Consider the following 19,164-nt stretch of genomic DNA (forward strand, 5'->3'; position numbering starts at 1 on the left):
CTAGCCCTAACAACTTGAAAGTTTGCATTGCATTATTATTTTGAAAGCTTCTGGAATTGTCATCTGCCTTGAGACTTAATTTGCATGTGTGCACACTCATGTATTGACATGGTGTGACACAGAGAGCATGGGATCGGAATGAGCACCCCATCACTCTCACGCAAGTGACCTGGGACCCCACGCTTAATTTCCCTGCGGTGTACAGGATAACACCCACTTCTCTAGATGAGAAGGACAAATGAGATAGTCTTGATAAAATATCTGTTATTTAATGCAACTCAAGGGTCAATATTTATTTAAAAATAAACTCCCTCTTGCTGCAGAGAGCAGGGTATGGACTGTAAGCTCAGCTTTCCTGATGCTTCGAGCCTCTCAGCAGTAAGGAAGCTGCTGTGGAGGAGCAAGCCTGCTTCCTGGGGCTGAGGGCAGCTGGAAGCTGGTGGTGACGTTGGGGAAGGCTGCAGAGTCCTCACCAGCAAGAGTAGTGAGGTAGCTCTCAATGGCCTTCAGGATTTTTGATGATAGATTATTCTTGAACAGACAGGCATGGGTGATAATCCTCCATTCTGAAGGGTTCAGTAGTAGAATAAAAGTGTGCACAGAGCAGGTGTTCATCCAGCTACTGTGGACAGAGTGACAGGGTGCTCAGGACCCCTCAGTGAGACTCTGGTCCATCTCGGACCACTCCGCGTTCCTCTTGCCCCCGGCTGGAGAGGGAGTGAATCAGCTTTCTCTGCAAGTTAAAAGGTAGAACAATTTCTGCTTGTTTGTTTTTTTAAGACAGGCTTTCTCTGTGTAGCCAGGGCTGTCCTGGAACTCCCTCTATAGACCAGGCTGGCCTTGAACTGTCCCAGGCCTTTTTGTTTGGGCCACTAGCCAGCTCCCAAATCATGAAATGGAGACTTTTTATTAATTATGAATGCTCAGCCTAGCTTAGGCTCGTTTCCGGCTAACTCTTTTAACTTAACCCGTTTCTCTTCATCTACATTTGCCTCAGAACTTTTTACTCTTCCTTTTATATGTCTTACTTTCACTGCTTCTCTGTCTGTCTTTCTGTCTGTCTGGCTGGCGGCTGCCTGGCTTCTGGCCCCGGGCATGTCCCTCTCTTTCTCTCTCATTCTCTCCTCTCTTCTTTGTTCTTCTCAAGCCTAACTTTCTCCTCCTACTTATTCTCTCTGCCTGCCACCCCTGCCTATCCCTCTCCTGCCTAGCTACTGGCTGTTTAGCTTTTTATTAGACCAGTCAGGTGCCTTAGGCAGGCAAGGTGAAACATAATTAAACATACATCCTTATATCATTAAACAAATGCAACATATTAGAGTAATATTCTGTAGCATAATGTAACACATCTTTACATAGTTAAATATTTCACAACACTGAACTCATGTAGATCCGCCTGCCTCTGCCTCCTGAGTGCTGGGACTAAAGGCATGTGCCACCACACCCGGCTAGAACAATTTTTTTTTTTTAAATCTCACAACCATCAACAATAAAATGATGCAGCCAATCAGAACCCCAAAGGTCTCCAGTCCTTAAGCACTGTTGAGGGCTGTTGAGAAAGGGGTGGGAAGGGAGGGAGAAGACTCCACAGCGCTGCTGAATGCCGGCCTAAGAGTTGGTGTCACCAGCTACGTTTATAAAGCTTGAAGCTTATGCCTGGGGAAACTGAGGCAAGACATTTAACAAGGTAAGGATTGAACTAAACAGGCAGGGCCCAACACCTAGGCCATGTTGGCTCTTTTTGTTTTAGTAAAATGTTGACTTTTAACTTTGCTTCTTAATACAACACAGAACTTAACCTCAGTTGGTTTTTGCTCTTGTGGCATTCCAATCGATTTGAAATATTTCAAACAGGACAGAGGAAGCTGGGCTTGATTGCTCATGCCTGAGACCCCAGAACTCAGAAGGCTGAAGCAGGATTGTGGTGAGTTTTAGGTCAGTCTGGATTATGTAGTGAATTCTGTGTTAGCCTAAGCTAACAAATGAGGCATCCCCTCCCACTCCTTACAAACAAATAAAAAACACCAAGGGAACTAACTAAGAGCTCAAACCAAACAGGACCAAGTGAGGCTTTTATCCTAGACTGGTCATGAGCTGACTTTTGACCTAAAGCCTCAGTTTTGTCTGAGAAGATGAAGAAGATGATGAAGACTCCCCAGGCAGCCAGGAGAATCAGTTCCGGGACTGTAGAGGCCCGTGTGATCAATGTCCCCAACTCCTCCCTCTGCTGTTTAGATTAAGGAGCCACTGGAATAGAGTCCAAACTTTGATTTAAAAAAAACAAAACAAAAAAACAAAAAAAAAAGAAAACACGAGAGAAGGGTGGGGATGGTTTAAGTCATATATAAAATAATTGCTTCACAATCTGTTAGCTAAGGTAGTGTAAACTGTATGTGAAATATGTGCCCTGGAGGTAATGGATTGATACTGTCGTTTCCCATGCTGCTATACCTGTACAAGTTTTAGACAGAAACGTGTGCAGAGACCTGAAGTGTTTGCTCAATTGCTCTCCACTTTATTTATTGAGGATCTCTCCCCCTCTCTGAATCCCTCCCTCCCTCCCTCCCTCCCTCCCTCCCTCCCTCCCTCCCTCCCTCCCTCCAGAGAGCTAGGATTACAGACAGACTGCCATGCTTACAGGACTTTTGTGTGGGTTCTGGGTCTAAACTCCAGTCTTCAGGCTTGCCTGGCAAACCCTTTGTCCACGGAGTGGCCTCCTCATCCCAGTTTTCCTGTTTGTTAAAGTTTTGGTCTGCTTGAGTGGCATTAGCACCGGGGACTCCGTTTTTGTCTGTGGGCACCCCATGCTGGAGCTCTCAGTCTGGAACTGTGATCTCCTCTAGATTTTACTCAATGCAGGTTTGTTTCTAAATTCACTTTCACATAACTTATATATCCTGTCTTTGAGTAAAGGTTTGGAAATGCCTGCGTCCCCATCTCCAAACCCATCACTCCAGTGAAACTTGTCTCATGAAGGAAGGAAGTTCCAAGAAAGAGTAGACAGTCTCTGTTGCCACGTCATCGGCAGTTTTGAGAACCTTCCTATTTGGGTGGTGCCTGCTCACACCCTTCACTAACCCTGAAGACCGGAAGTTAAATCTGTCCTTGTGGGATGTAAAATGAAACTGTGTTCCAACAGAGTGAGTGGGTGAGTCACTCACATGTGACTTCCCCAGGGAAGCGAGAATGTGCCAGAGTTAGAACACGGTGCAGACAAGTCCATTCCGGAAGAAGGCTCAGGTCGCCTGTCCCGGGGTGTGGGTCAGCGTCCGGATCCACCTTTTCTTGGGACAGGTCATAGTGAATCTCTTCGGATTGTGAGAGAGCTTGTGTGTTGACAGGCCGTTTCTCCTCAGATTTGCCTATCTTCCATCTGGCCTGCTCAGACTGGCTGTTCTTGCTGGCGTGACTTTGCATATCTGCGTCTTGATGTTTGCTGATTTTCCTGTCTAATTCTCAGGAGAGAGGGCATCTATTTTGCCTGTTTTCCAGGAGGAGGGAGTTTTGGCAGTGGGGTTTTGTTGTTGTTTTGTTTTGGGGGCAGGGCCTCCCTGTGTAGACCAGGCTGGCTTTGAACTCACCAAAATAGTTTTCCAATAGCAGGCCCTTGTTCCACATATGTGCAGAACGGACATGAGAAGTGTGGTGCCTGAGTCGGCATTCAGCTCAGGGCGGTGACAGTCTGTTGACGAGGACGCAGGATAGCCGCTAGCTATCGGGGCTGTGCACCTTAACCCTTCCGGATGTGAGCCTGGGAAATAAGAGAGATGTGCTCTTGACAACCCAGGGTTTCCTCATGAGTCTGCCGTGAATTATTTCTGTGAATGTATGTAATCTTCAATGAAGCAGGTGACTCACTGGCAGCTGAGTTTCCCTTCTGTGACTGCTATTGTTGTAGGTCTCATGTTCGATTCCCAGCTTCCCCTCAGTTGCTCTAAAGCAGTTTATTTTCTTTTTAAGACATGGTCTCAATATGTAGTCCGGTCTAGTTTCAGAGATCCTCTTGAGTGCTGGGATCACTGGTGTGCACTACCACATCTGGCTTAAACTATACCTTCAAAGCTTCCCTATCCCAAACCCTTTCTGCACGTGACATTTGGACATGGTTAGGGAGTGGCAGTCGCTCCACGCACAGCTCTGTATGTCCCTGAGGGGTTTCAGACAGTTCTAAAAAGATGTGTCACCTCCTGTTGTCACTTTGCATCTGGACCAGTCCTGATGCCTTTGGGGTCATTTGACTGCTCCAGAAACGTGTTTGCATTTTTCCAGAGTAAAAGCTGAGGCCTGGCTGCTCATTACTTTACCCTCTTTGTGAGAGCAAAGTTTTTAAAACCCCAACATGATTCTGAGTCATTGAAAAGATGGACCTATAGTTCAGTTTAGGGAATTCTAGGCAGGCCCTCGGAAAGAAAGGTCCAAGATGTCCAGGAAGCTGAGAAAGCAAGAGTCTACGCCACACACAGGGAGCCACCAGGCAAGGAGATGTAGTGGAGCTTCGGGAGGCAGGACCCTCTGGGATGGGAAGATAGCATTGTCTTGTGCAGCTAGGGAGAGACGCGATAATTCTGGCTCAGAACTTGAAAGCAGTCTCTCATGGAGTGGAAGGCAGCTGGAGCATGGGGCAGCGGGTCACTCAGAATCCATGGTCAGGAAGCAGAGAGATGATCGATGCTCAGCTCGTTTTCTCCTTTTTATTTAAGCCAGGACCCCAGCCCACCGCATGGTGCTGCCCACAGATAGGATGTGTCCTCCCCTCTCATTTAGTCCAGTCCAGAAACTCCCTGACAGACATGTCCAGAGGTTTGTGCCCGAGGTGATTCCAGGTCCCTTAGATTGACAGTCAGTATTAAGGCCCAGACTTTCTTTCTGCTGTTCTTCTTCCCCCTTGCCACGCATCTGTGGCCTCGCCAGGAGCCTGACACTGCTCAGACACAGGTTGGTAGACTATTTCACTTTATCCACAGCCGGGCAAGAATCAAAGGCACCACTTTCCACACGCTGTCATCTGCGTAGACACACCCTTGGCACTGGTAAGGAGGCCCAACATTTATCTTAGGTACATGGACCTAATGTGAGTGCTGTCCGCAGCTCCACATAAACTGTCTGCCAAAGACTCCGTTCTTGTTTTTTATCTTAGTAAAGTATTCCTGGCTCCTTGAGCGGTGACTCTCAAGATTCCCAGTAGGCGTGGCTCTGGCATTCCCCACTCCTTATGGAGCAGGAAGCTGTGGAAAAGTTCTTAGTGCAGGCTCCCCCCTTTTTTGGGAGGTGTCCTTCTTCCCTGCCCCCTCACTTGCCGTCTGCTCCTAACTTACGCGGTAGCGACAACAGCTGGGTTGCTCCTGGCGGAATCACCCTTTGGGAGGGATGCTCATCTGGATGCCTCAGGTGGGGTGGCACAGGGCAGTGGCAGGAACTCTGCTCATGACTTTTGGTTTTGCCTTCATTCATATTTGTCTAATTCACCTTAGTTGTTTTATCTTTTAATTACATAGTTATTTGTTGGTTTTGCCCATTGATGTGTATGTGTCTGGGCACACACGTGTGACAGAGTGAGTGTGGAGGTCTGAAGCCACCTTATGAGAGTGTGTCTTTTCTTTCCACCATGTGTGTCCCAGGGATCAAACTCAGGTCATCAGACTTGGCAGCAAGCACCTTCACCCACTGAGGCATCTGGCTGGCACTCATTCGTCTCCCCCTCCACACACTCTCCCCTCCCCTCCTCCCCCCGAGACAGGGTTTTCTGTATAGCTTTGGTGCCTGTCCTGGATCTCACTCTGTAGACCAGGTTAGCCTCGAACTCACAGAGATCCGCCTGGCTCTGCCTCCCGAGTGCTGAGATTAAAGGCATGCACCACCACCGCCTGGCCCATTCGTCTTATTTTTAAATAACCATTTAGATATGTGCTTCCCGGGTTGGGAATGTAGTTCAGTTGGTAGCATGCTTGGCTAACAGGTGCAAAGCTCTGGGTTTAGTACCCAACACTCATAAACCAATCGTGCAGGTGCGTGCCTGTAATCCCAGCATGTCAGAGAAGGAGGCAGGAGGATCAGGATTTCAAGGCCATCCCAAACTACATATAGAAGTTAGGGGCAGCCTAGGCTAGAGACCCTGTTTAATAAAAGAGTCACGTGGTGTGCCCTCCTCCAAGCAGGTGCTCGATTTGGTGGTAGGCACCTGTGGAGGGTGGCCACCCCGGTTACCATGAAGCCAGGCCCATGCGGCTTGCATACCCCGCCTAGCAGCTGCTTTATTTGCTGTGTTCTATTGACTTCTACATGGACAGAGGGACTGTCCGTCTTTCTCAGCGTAATCAGGCCTCACAATGGCTTCACTGAAGCCCTCCAGACTGGTATTCCCTCAGGAAAATCCACGGCAAGCTGTGGGTCTCCGATCAACACAAATGTATGTTTCTCCTCTGAATCATTCAAAACCAAAGGCACTGCCCCAAGACCGTTACCACTCGTGCCCATTTCAGTGAGGGTTCAGGAAGTTGATGGTGCCCACTGACAGGATGAAACCGCTCTCCCTGGTGTCAGCAGTTTCTTGGCCCCGCCCTCCTCCTCCGTGTGAAGTCTGTGGACCAGAGTTTTCATCAGTGCCTCATCCCATCCCAGCAAACTTTCCCCAGAGGTGGCTCTGGGGTTCGGAGCCAGAACTGCTTCCAAGTCTAATTCTTTAATTCAGTATTCCCCTCACCCGTGTGTGTGTGTGTGTGTGTGTGTGTGTGTGTGTGTGTGTGTGTGTTCCACCTTTTTTTTTTTCTAGACAGGGTCCCTCATTAGCCTTGTAGACTAGGCTAGCCAACCACTGAGCACCGGTATTTGCCTGTCTCTGCCACCCTAGTGCTGGGATTACGAGTGAGCACCTCTTCATGTGCAGGCTCTGGGGACTGAGCTCCGACCTTGTGCTTGCCAGACATCTCCAGAGCTCTTGCTTTTGGTTTTCTTTTTTTTTTTTTAATTTTTTTTCTGGAGCTGAGGACCAAACCCAGGCCCTTGTGCTTGCTAGGCAAGTGCTCTACCACTGAGCTAAATCCCCAACCCCCACGTTTGGTTTTTTGATACCAGATCTCATGTAACCCAGGCTGGCCTTGACTCTTAACATCTGGTGCCAAATAGCACAAAAAGGTGTGATATGGCCAACAGTCCAATAACAAGACATTTACCACATAAAAAGCTTGACACATTTACTTAATCAACATTTTACATGAGACTCAAGTCTTCATAAATGAAGACCCTGAACACCCCAGGAAAATTCTGAGGTTTTGTTTGTTTGTTTTGTTGTTTAAAGACAGGGCCCCACTGTTTAGCCCTGGCTGGCCTAGAATTCACTGTGTAGATCAGGTTGGTCTCAAACTCTTTGAGATCTGCCTGCCTCTGCCTCCTGAGTGCTGGGATTTGAAGATGTGAGCCACCACACCAGGCCTGGGGAAAATTCCGATTTTATGTTTAGGTTCTGTGGAGAATGGATGGATGTGTAGAAATACTACTGGGCAGAAGGCTTGATCCAATGGTAGTGACCTGAGGGAAAGAGGCAGCAAGACCTCTGTTGGGATTCTTCTTGGACTGTGTGTTCCTTTCTCCTGAGTGTCCTGCAAGAGCCACCTGCAATGAGAGTCCTGTGGTTTACTGTCAAACAAGACAGATAAGAGAATTTCCTTATGGCCAGCTCCTACACAGAAATACAGAAAAGGTTAACTCAACGTTCTGGGCTCTGTGGCTTGCTTAAGGGGGACGGGGGAGGGCTCTAGGAGCCTGGTTTCCATGACCAATTTTGGGAAAGTCAAACAGGGAAGAGACCAGAGCGACCTGGGTTCTGAGAATGGTTCTGAGCCTTCCATTCTCCTTCAGTTAGAGGGACTCTGCCTCGCAGGTGAGCACCAGCCACCAGATGTGGGGGCGGTGGGTTCCCACACCAAGCAATTCTTCAGTTCTTTCTTGGCTCCAAGTGGGTACCCTACACCTTGATGCAGTTCCAATACTATTACAGGCTAAAGGCTCTGTCCCACCACACTGCCCACTTCAGGAGCCACTCCCAAGCCCAGGAAGTGCTTCTGGCCCACAGACAGTAAACCAAGGGATCCCATAGCTCCCTTGTGTTTGATTGCTGGAGCGGCTTGCAGAACTCAGGAAAGAGTTTACCAAATGAATCACAAATGCTTTATAAGAGATGAATCTCAGAAGCAGGCACAGAGGGCAGGTGTAGCGGAAAGGGCAGGGAGTTCCCATGCTCCCCTCCCTTTTATGGGCATCTTATCCTGATCCTTAGAATCACTGGCTACACCAGCTCGTTTCTGCCTCAGGGTCTTTGCATAACTGTTCCCTCCACCTGGAAGAGACCTTCTGGAACTTGGTGAGGCTGCCTCTGCCCTTCAGTAGAGCCTCATTCAGCTGAGCTGGGGCTGTAGTTCAGTGGGCAGGATGCCTGCCCAGCATGCACTGGGTTCAATCCTCAGTACCAGATGAATGGGGGCATAGTGTTGTAGGCCTGTAATCCCAGCACTCAGGAAGTGGAGCCAGGAGGGTCATTTTTAACTATATACATGGAATTCAAGGCCAACCTGAGCTCTTCCTTCAGCTTAGACGGCATTTCCTGAGGTGCTTCTGGGCCACACTATCAGGCCCGCTCCTTCCTGGTACCCTGATTGGAATAGCCTCCATGTTAAAGACAAAATAGCAATGAACCTTAACTCTGCAAATCTTAATGGGCTTTGTTTATGATCCTGGAACCAGGCCAGAGCTCAGATCAAAGATGGCCAGAATGCCCATTCTGCAGCACCAGGTTTTAATTAAAACCAGAAGAAAGGAAAGAAAGTGATGTACACAGAAGGGAAGTGAGGTGTAAGAGACAACCTGATTGGTTACAGTTCTCATCTGTCTTTTCAGAAGCCAGGTAGATTGGCTTGTGATTGGCTGAGACTCAGCTGCTTGACAAGAGCAGGTTCCATGCTGGGGCTCTGGCCCAGAGGTTCCTGCGTGCTAGAGGAGCATTCTACCAACTGAGCTACATGTCCAGACATGCTGTGCGGTTTTTGAGACAGAGCCTTACTGTGTAGACCAGGCTGGCCCTCAGCTCACAATTCTCCTGCTTCAGCCTCCTGAGTTCTGTGATTACAAGCATGTTCCACCCAGCTGATTTTGCGTTTTCCACAAGCTCTCAGATGTCCTAATTGTTGGTTCCAGGATGACGATTTGAGTGTTGAGGTGCCAGGTCCACATGACTTAGAGGTGGGAACTGGAGGCAGTAGGCCTGCTCCTCACGAGGGAACCCCACAAAAGAGTGGGAGCACACAGGGAAAATTTTGCACACAAGCTTTCCTGATGAAGGAGGGGGCATTGGAAACTGAGAACAAATGTGGATATGTGAGGTATCAATGAGGGAAAGTCCTTCTGATCCTGAGATGGTGCAGTAGAAATAGCATCTGGGAAGGGAACAGAGTCCGATGCTGGGAGCACTGTCAAGACACACACAGACATTTATACATATGTATGCAGACATACATGCACACAGATACAGGTACACACATGATGAGCACACACACAGGATGGGGCACACACACGCACGCACGCACTCACGCACGCACACCCATTCATACACATGCAGGCACGTGTGCACACACACTGGGCAGTCTTGAGTCCTGTAGTTTCCCGGTTCAGATGGCTTGTCCCTTCTTGCCCCTGTGTTGACCTGCAGTAGTGTACAAGTCAGAATCTCTGTCCTGAGGATCAGTTACGGCACTTCCCCCCAACAAAACAGGAACACAGGTGTAGTGTGCACCTCCAAACCAAAGAGCAGTTAGGAAGCTGCTGTTGGCATAATAAACTCAACTGCTCAAATCTTCTCTTTAATGATTAGCCTGGTCCGGGAGCTCTGGCTCCACCACAGGTGACCTTTTGATGAATTCATGTGTCATTTCCTCTTGGCTCAACTTCATGCAAACATGGTACCCTAACAATTAATGCCATATCCCTGGTCGCAGTAATTTCTCTTCTGCTTTTTTCACAGGAGCTTCTGCTGGGGTGACTGAACTCTCAGCGTGACCTACAGCCATGGTAAATGCCTCGCCCCACCTGGTGCCAGTCACAGGCAGGCACAGGATGTGTACTTAGGGACCCGTGGCTTAAACAAAGCTCTGTTTGTTCAGCAGAGGACAGGGAAGATATGAGGCAGGCAGTCTCTCTCTCTGTGTGTCTCTCTATCTCTCTCTCTCTGTGTGTCTGTCTGTCTGTCTCTCTGGCTTTCTCTCTGACAGGGTCTCTCTACGTAGCCCTGGCTGTCCTAGAACTAACTAAGTAGACTAGGCTAACCTCGAACTCAGAGTCCTGCCTGCCTCTGCCTCCCAGGTGCTAGGATTAAAGGCTTGCACTGCCTAGCCTGGCTCTTTCTCTCTCTCTCTTTCTTTCTCTCTTTCTTTCTTTCTCTCTCTCTCTCTTTCTTTCTTTCTTTCACATCACTTAAATTTATTTCAAAGTGGTAACTTGACCCTGAAAATCAATTCACAGACACCCTCACATGTTTAACAGCCTGAGAATATAGAAACAAGTGATTTTTTTCTCTCTGCAAAACAGAACTGTCCATTTTAGAACAACTAGGCCAACTCAGAGGAAAGCCATTTTTACCCCCAGCAGGGGATCACTTGGAACAGTTCCATCATTTTAGCCTCACCGAGAGGGATGTTTTCTTTGTATTGGGGGCAGGGAGCACATGCCATTTGTGTGGAGGTTAGAAGACAATTTTTGTGGAGTTAGTTCTCTCTTGTCTTTACATGGGTCTCAGGAATCGAACTCTGGTCAACATGGGTAAATATCAAGAGCCCTATGCTTGCTGACCATCTTGAGTCAGCCCTAGAGGGATGCTTCTTAGTAGTTCCCAATTGCCATCTGCCCCCTGCTTACAGCCGTGGTCGGATTTCTTGGGACATAGTAATCTGGTCTTTGGCACAGGCCTGGGCTTGAGTCCCTTTGGGAGTTCTGTGAAGTTCAGCATGGAGGTAGAAGTTGAGCCTCTGGGCTACCTCAGGCTGGCCCATCTGCTCTCCCCACTCAGAGAGGTTTCTTCCTGAAGGCAGGAGCTGATGCAGAGGTCACGGAAGGATGCTGCTTACTGGCTTGCTCCTCATGGCTCCTCATGTTTTCTTATAGAACCCAGAACCACTAGCCCAGGGTTGGCACTACCCCATCAATCACTAATTAAGAAAATGCCTTACAGCCAGATCTTACGGAGGCATTTTCTCGATTGAGGCTCCCTCCTTTCTGATGACTCTAGCTTGTGTCAACTTGACTAAAACTAGCCAGGACAGTGATGTTTCCTTTGCTACTACAACGAGCTTTCCCGGCATGGATGGACATCCCCCCTCCCCATCTTCCTTGAAAAGATAATTGTGCATTGTGACCTGGAATTTAATCAATACAGGCACTCATAAGACTGACAAGGGAAAAAAAAGCTCCTGATCTTTCCCCTAGAATAAGAAAGAGTTGCTCATGATGTTAATAGGTAAATGGAATCACCCTTGCAAACCTCTCTATCGATTTCTCTTGTTAGACATTAAGTTTCATTTATAGCAATGTCGTCAGCAATGCAGTTTGAACTTGAACTTGGTGTTTGAGAACCATCTAAAAAATTTCAATACTAGAATTCCAAAGAACCTCAGGAAGCATTAACTCAGGAAGTTGAGGGTATGAGTTGACATATGTGAGGCCCTGGGTTGCATCTCCAGCACCAGTACAGAGGTGCACACACATGTACACATACACACACACACACTCTCTCACACACAGTCTTGTGATCATCTCACAGGCTAAGTTAGACCAACCTAGAATTTTCACAGCAAATTACTAATAAAAGGTAAAATAAAAGAAGTTGGGTGCATGTATCATGTTTCCATGGCTGCTGTAGCAAGTGCCACAACCCTAGTGACTTAAAAAAGAAAAGATAGCAGAAGTGTTTTGCTTCCTAGGTCTGGAGGCCCCAATTCTAAACCCCAGGTATCAACCTGGCCCATCATCTCTGAACCTGAGAGTGTGAAGACTCCTCTTGTCCCTCCCAATTTAGCATGGCCAAGGGCAGTCTTAGAGTTCCTGACGTGCTCCAGTTCTGCCTTCACTGCCACTTGCCCTGTGGTCTGTCTTCCTGTGAGGACACCAGCCCCGTCGGGTCTGGGGCCCACCCTGCACTGTCCCCTCTTCCTAACATCCCACATTTGCAGTGGCCCTCTTCCACCTAAGGTCATGCTCTGAGGTCCTGAGGGTGACAGTGCCAGAAGCTGATGTCCTGGCTCTCTGCTGCCCTCCATTGAGTAGGCAACAGTCAATGACTAAGGCTCACATTGACTGACACCTGAGCAGAGGAGGTTTATGCCTTGTGGCAGTAGAGGACTTTTGTGGGTTCTTGGTCATCATCCCATTTGCTTGTATCAATAAATAGTATAAGAGAGAGAGCAAAGACTCTCACTATAATATTTAATTTGGCAATGTGCCTGATTTGTGTTTCTATGATGGTGATGATGATGGCAATCATAGTGATGATGATGATGATGGTGATAGTGGTGGCCATCTAGTCTAAGTTTTTATTTTAACTTTTTCCCCAATTCCATGCTGAGTACTTTCCCATTTTCATCCTGTTTCCTTATTCCAGCAACACCATGAGTTGATTTAATTCTTTTCAATATATACATGAGAAACACGAAACCTCTCTAGGGCACACAGCTGCTGAGGGTTGGAGACAAGCCCCTGGCCAGGCCTATCAGGCTCCTGTGCCTGTGCTTCTGCTGTTTACAAATGACCTATTAAATGACGAGATGCCCAACAAAGGCAATGCCACGGAGGAAGGTTTATTTAGCTCAGAGTCTGAGGATACAGTCTGTCATGGTGGTGAGAGCTCAGACTGCATCTGCAGTCAGGAGGCAGAGAGGAGAGGGCCAGGCGCACGTGCTCAGCTTTCTTCTTAGTATTATACAGTCCAGGCAGCCATGGAATGGTGTCACCCACGTCTGGGGTGGGTCTTCCTCATAGGCATGTCTAGAGTTTTCTCTCTGACATGATTCAGGTTGACAGTGTGGATGACACTATTAACTATTATACTCTGCTGTAGCGGCTGCCGGCCACTTCCTCCGTCCCCCATTGGGGGGTGACCCCTCTCATGGGCATGCTTGATGGCCTGTCAGGCTCTGCTGGGCCGGACGTGTCCAGTGGGAGAGACCCAGGCTGGTCCCAGTGCTGCTGCCCTCACGCTTCACTTCTCCTTAGGGTGTCTCAGCAAACCCCCATCCAGTGCTGGTGTGCCCTCATGTGTGTTTTAGGCTGACCTCTAGACTTGTCCTGGACCACTGCTCATGGGTGCTTAGCATGGACGCCTACTAGAAAACATTTTGAGACTAGGATTTCTAAACTCCACACCGGTCATGTCAGATGTGACCATCCCCTCTCAGTGTCCCCTCTGGATAAATGACACCACTCTCACGGTACTGCTCCGAAACTTGAAGCCATTCTTGATTATTTTTTTTTTCTGTCTTCACCTCCATGTTAATCCATCAGCAAGTTCTGTGTCTTTGCTTGAAATCGTGTGTGAAGTCCGACTGTGCTCCCATACTCTGTATCTCACCCTGTCCAGCACCGTGTCCCACCCGCAGCCTCAGTCCTTACTGTCAGCCGGTCTCCAGCTCCACAGCAGCCTGAGCATATTCTGGGCTAGCCTCAAACTCTCGGTGTCATCAAGGATGACCTTGAACTCCTGGTCCTCCTGATCCCTCGAACCACATAAACCAGGCATGTTGTCTCACCCCGGTATCCCAGCACACAGGAGCTAGAGGCAGGAAGGTTGGAAGTTCAAGGTCATCCTCATTTCAAGGCCAGGCAGCCTGGACTAGAGACTGTCTCAAAAAAGAAAAAAAAAAAAAAAAGGAAGGAAAGAAGATGTGTGTGTGTGTGTGTGTGTGTAATTACATTATATATATATATATATTATATATATATATATAATATATGTATGTATGTATGTATATATACCCATCTTGGGGTGCGGAGGTAGCTCAGTTGGTAACGCGCTTGCCACACAAGCTTGAGGACCTGAGTTCGATCCCCAGAACCCGTGTAAGAAGCAGGTACAGCAGTGTGCACTGGCAACCCGAGCAGAGGGAGAGACAGGCAGATCCCTGGGGCTAGCTGGCCAGACAGTCCAGCCAATCAGTGAGCTCACTGAGAGACCCTGCCCTATCTCCAAAAAAAAAAAAAAAAAAATGGTACTGGATAGATGGCTCAGCAGTTAAGACCTCTTGTCACTCTTGAAGGGTCCCGAGTTCAGTTCCTAACACCCACATCTGGTGACTCACAGCCACTTCTACCTCGAGCTCCAGAGGACCTGATGCCATCTTTGGGACTTCACAGGCACCCATGCACAATACACATAAATAAAATTTTAAGTTAAAAAACAAGATGGAGTAGCTGCAGAAACACCTGACGTCACCGTCTGGCCTCCCCATGCACACACACATACACAGGTACATTCAAAAATGGCTGTCTTTACCAGGAGGAAATAACAGTTGTTTGCCCTGCTGCCTCTTCCCTCCCTGGTTCGTCCATCTGTAACTGTCCCTTCATTTGATGTTTTAAATCTTAAAGATGAGCCCTTTGACGTTTCCCCCTCCCTTAAAATCAGTGCGTTAACAGAGACCCCAGCGGTGGGGCCAGAGCTGACAGGAGAGGAATCTCTCTCTCTTCAGTGACCTCCAAGCCTGCGGGTGCCTAACTTCCTTCCCATCCTTCTGGTTAATTACTAACTCGCACTCAATTTTGTGTCCTGTTTATCTCTACCTCTCCCACCTGCGTTATTCTGAAGCCGATTCCAGATAGCCTATCTTCCACCTATGAGTCAGCGGCATAAAGGTAAACCTCTTAAAACATAAGCGGCAGCCACAGCACCATTATCAGAGCAGAGAATCTTAGGACTGACTCCCTGGGTCATAAAATATCAAATGTCCAGCTGTCTTATAGCTGTCCTGTTCCCTTACTCAGATCCTCCATCCAAACAAGGCTCGACTCTAGGGCCTTGTCTGGTTGGTTGTTTGGTTGGTTTGGGGTTTAGGGTTTGGGTTTTTGAGATAGGGTCTCTTTAGCCTAGGCTAGCCTTGAACCAGGTATGTGGCTGAGGCTAGCCATGAACTCTTGGTCTCCTACTTCCATCTCCCAAGTGCTGGGATGACGGGCGGGCATGCAGCTACTGTTGGCTGGTGCGTCTTTTTAAGCTCTTGAGTTGGCACTGCCTCCACCTCTCTCTCCCAGTCTCCCTTGCAGTCTCTCAGACTGAAGAAGCTGTGCTATTGGTTTGGCAGTTCCTTGTGAGTTATATTTACAGCTAATGTTTTTGGCTCTGCAGACTTGAACTTGATTGAATTCATACTTTTCTTTTTTCCTTTTTGGGGAGATTGCATCACCCGAGGTGGTGTGACTTCTCCCACCAGCTTCTGGCACCTTCAAAGCTAGTGACAGCCCCAGGGCCTTTGGGCTAGCATTTACTGTCTTCATTGTTGTGAGGCCAAAGGCCTCACATGAACCATCTCTCGGCCTAAATGTCAGCCGTTCCTGCAGCCCACCAGGACCCTCCTTCCTCTGTGGCACCTCTCTGTCTAACGTGCTGTCTATGGGGTGTGTATTTGAGGGGTGCCCACTGTCTGCCTTCCTCAGAGAGGGTGGCAGCTCGACCAGGGTGAGAGCCTTACCCTTCGCGGTTGCTGCTGTTCTGAAGGGGGTGGGGGGTCACTGACATGCCATTGTCTGTGTTTTCAGGCAACCAAAGGAGGAACCGTGAAAGCTGCATCGGGATTCAATGCAGTTGAAGATGCCCAGGCCCTGAGGAAGGCCATGAAAGGACTTGGTAAGTATCTTTCTGGGTGTGAACTGTCCTGAGTGTGGTATGTCACAGTCGTGGGGAGGGCACTGTGGGCACTGATATTCATGACTAGGTCACCTTTAGGAAAATGTATTGGGGACAGAGCTGAGGTGGCTCAGTTGGTAGAGGGCTGGCCTCGCGGGCACAAGGCCCTTGGACTCAATCCCCTGTACTTCAAAACAACAGCAAGCAAACAAAACGATGGTGAGGGATTGTCGACAGTTTGGATGGACAGTGGGTTAGTAGTGAATTTTCTGTTACTATAACAGAATACCTAAGACAATCATCTTTAAAAAGGGAAAGGTTTGTTTTGGATCACAGCTTTAGAGATATCAAGTCCATGGCTGACTGGCTCATTCCTTTGGGGCCTGTGATTAGATAGCACATCAACAAGAAAGTTAATTCATATTACAGCTAGAGAGGAGAGAGAGAGAGAGAGAGAGAGAGAGAGAGAGAGAGAGAGAGAGAGAGAGACGGAGGGAGGGAGGGAGAGAGAGAGAGAGAGAAAAGAGGGGCCAGGAGTAAATGATTTATGAACACACACACCCCAAAGACCTAACTTCCTCCCATTAAGTTCTACCTTTTTAAACATTCCACCTTTTTAAACATTCCATCACCTCGCATTACTGCCTGGGGCTGCTACGTGACTGTGCAGCTGAGTCAGTACTGGCATGCGGAAGGCGGTTGTACGTGAGCAGGCAGGGGATGTCTCCCAGGGCCTGGCCCTGCACTTGTCTTCCTGAGAGCAGATGCGACTGTACAGGATGCGCTGCCAGCTACCCTGGACACATTTCTGCCTCAAGGCTTTGCCTGTTGGACATGTGGAAGGAGAAATGTCCCCAGTTCCTAGTTATCACTGAGAATCTCTGAGATTTGGGTAAAGACCCCTGGCAATGAGACCTTGTTTCTCAGTCTTTCCATCTCAGATTCATTAGATTGTCTAACAACAGTGACCAGAGTGGCAGGGTTTGTCAGTCTCCACCTTGTTAGCCTAAAAAGCGGGGGTGTGGGGAGGTAAAGGGATACAGGGAGTTAGCTGACTTCCCCAGGCTGTCGGAACCAGTGAGAGGCAGGATGCTGGGAAATGGCAGGTAGGCAGCCTCTGGCAATCAGACTTCACCCCAGGCCAGGCCAAAGCACTGTGACCCTGCCACCTATCTCTGAAAGAATGTCCTCCTGAACTTAGACACCCTCCTCCTTTTCCTCTGGTTGTAAATAAAGTAGAAAATATGTAGGCCCCACCGTCATCTTTCATTCTGATTTTAATTCTGTATATTGCAAGAACAGTATAGTCCAGAGTGTGTAGCAAAGTGTTCAGAATTCCCAGGCAAGAATCAGGAGACATTTGGCACAACCAGGCCTTTTTCAGGGCCTGCTGATGTGGACTGATGAGGTGAGCGATTGGAGGAGACAAGGACCATAAAACCTATTCCTGGTGGTCAGGAATTCACGGGGGCATCTGCACACACCTCCAATGTGCCTATGTGCATGCACACAATTTAAAATAAAATTAAAAAACATCAGATGGGCAAGAACTCTGTGGGGCGAGGGTTGTGGCTCAGTCAGTAGAGTGCCCTAACCTGCACAAAGCCCTGGGTTTGATCTCCAGTAAAGGTGGAGTTCATGGCCGTAATAAGTTTGAACAGGCTTGGATGCATGAATCTGTGTTAAAAAAAAAAAAAAAAAAAAAAAAAGTCGTTCAAGGAGAGATCACCTTTCACATTGAATCATCATCAGGCAAACCTTGGAGGCATGGAATTTGAGATGCCCTTGGGAAATGGGTGGAATTTTAATAAATAATGAAGAGAGAATATGTTTCTGGAAGCAAAGTTGAGCTTAGAGGAGTCACAGGGAATTCGTGAAAAGTTGCGAAGCAGGAACAGGCCAGGGGAACACGCCCCCTCCCACCCCACCCCCAGATAGTGAGTCCTAAGAGGACGTCCTTGGGCTACTGAGAAAGCCACCAATTGAGTCACAGGCCTGGAGGGGTGGCCCAGAGGCACTGGCCAGGAAACCACAGGTATCAGAATAAGGATGCTATATGGACTCACGGAGACTGGTAATGAAGGGTTCGAGAGAGTGGCCAGTGGGCAAGTGGGCAAAGCAGAGCAATTCACAAGCAGCTTCTGGGCCGGGGTGGTACATGCCTGGGATCTCCACCCTGGGAAGGCAGAGGCAGGAGGACTGAGAGTTCAGGATCCGCCTGGGCTACACAGGAAAGCCTCAAACAAACAAAAGAGAGCTAAGCTTATGAATCTGGCTGCCTGCTCTCCTGGTCCATACATATATAGCTCAGAGAACAGGAGACGGCAGAGCACCCAAGAAGGCAGCCCTGTGTGAACCCAGCTCACCACAGGGAGCCATTGTGAGTTTCAGAGCAGGTGAGGGATGAGCTGTGAGTTTTTCTTATAGGAAAGTGAACCTAGCTGGAAACTGAGAATTTAGTTAGAAGGTTTCACAGGCCCATGGAAAAGTCTTGAATTCGCGTGGTAATGTATGGGTTAAAAGCAGAGTGTGGGCACAGCGAAGGTTGAAGGTTGTGGGTCCACACTTTGCATGGCTTAGAAGGAAATTTGAATCTGGAGGGAGGGGGGCCATTAAACAACTCAAAGCTAATTTTAGGGTTCAAAGCAGGAAGGGCTCCGCCTTCCAGTGCAGAACTCTGAAGGCTGGATTTGAGAGTTCCGCAGCTCTCCCTCTGCCTCTCCTCCTGGATAGCTAATCTTGTGAAGAATGACTGCCGTGAACTCACCTTTTAAAACTTTCTCCCTGGGGTATTGTAGTAGAGCAGTTTCTATCCCCCACCCCCACCCCAGCTGTTTCTCCTAACAAATAAACAGAAAATTCTTCAAACACAATAATGTCCAGCTGTGAGAAAGATGAACTCCTCCTGCCTCGAACCCCCTCCCGACTGCTGGGTTAGAGGCTGACGTCATTCTTGCTTCCAGGTTCTGTTTTCTTAGCAAACATTCAGCCTTCCTGATGTAGCTCCAGTGGCCACAGGCGAGACTGTTTTCTCATGCCAGCAAATCATGGCCCCTTGCTGTCTCCGTGTCGTCCCCAGGTACGGATGAAGACGCCATCATCGGAGTCCTGGCCTACCGCAACACTGCCCAGCGTCAGGAAATCAGGAGTGCCTACAAGAGTAACATCGGCAGGGTAGGCCCGGTTTCTCCTTGACGATGACCAGGGATTTGTCAGGCAGTGTGGAAGCAGAGTCCCCCACCCTCCACCCTCTAACCCTCATCCCCATACCCTCACCCCCACCCCAACCTAGA

General features: G+C 48.5%; 1 protein-coding gene across 4 annotated transcripts in view; it reads left to right on the forward strand.

Annotated features, from left to right (window-relative positions):
* Anxa4 (annexin A4) overlaps window positions 1-19,164 on the forward strand; it is a 113,930-nt gene that overhangs the window by 72,608 nt on the left and 22,158 nt on the right. For 3 of the 4 annotated variants that reach the window (XM_052719355.1, XM_052719354.1, XM_052719356.1), the window contains exons 2-4: window positions 10,010-10,056; window positions 15,784-15,871; window positions 18,951-19,045. In XM_052719355.1, the coding sequence (XP_052575315.1) occupies window positions 10,054-10,056; window positions 15,784-15,871; window positions 18,951-19,045 (186 nt within the window). In that variant the 5' untranslated portion in view covers window positions 10,010-10,053. Of the gene's footprint in view, window positions 1-10,009; window positions 10,057-15,474; window positions 15,643-15,783; window positions 15,872-18,950; window positions 19,046-19,164 lie in introns of those variants that run through there. The other variant, XM_052719358.1, reaches the window with a different exon arrangement.

The sequence above is a fragment of the Peromyscus californicus genome, unplaced genomic scaffold, assembly GCF_007827085.1.
Source record: "Peromyscus californicus insignis strain IS unplaced genomic scaffold, ASM782708v3 Scaffold_6__1_contigs__length_162567912, whole genome shotgun sequence".
NCBI classification, from domain to species: domain Eukaryota; kingdom Metazoa; phylum Chordata; class Mammalia; order Rodentia; family Cricetidae; genus Peromyscus; species Peromyscus californicus.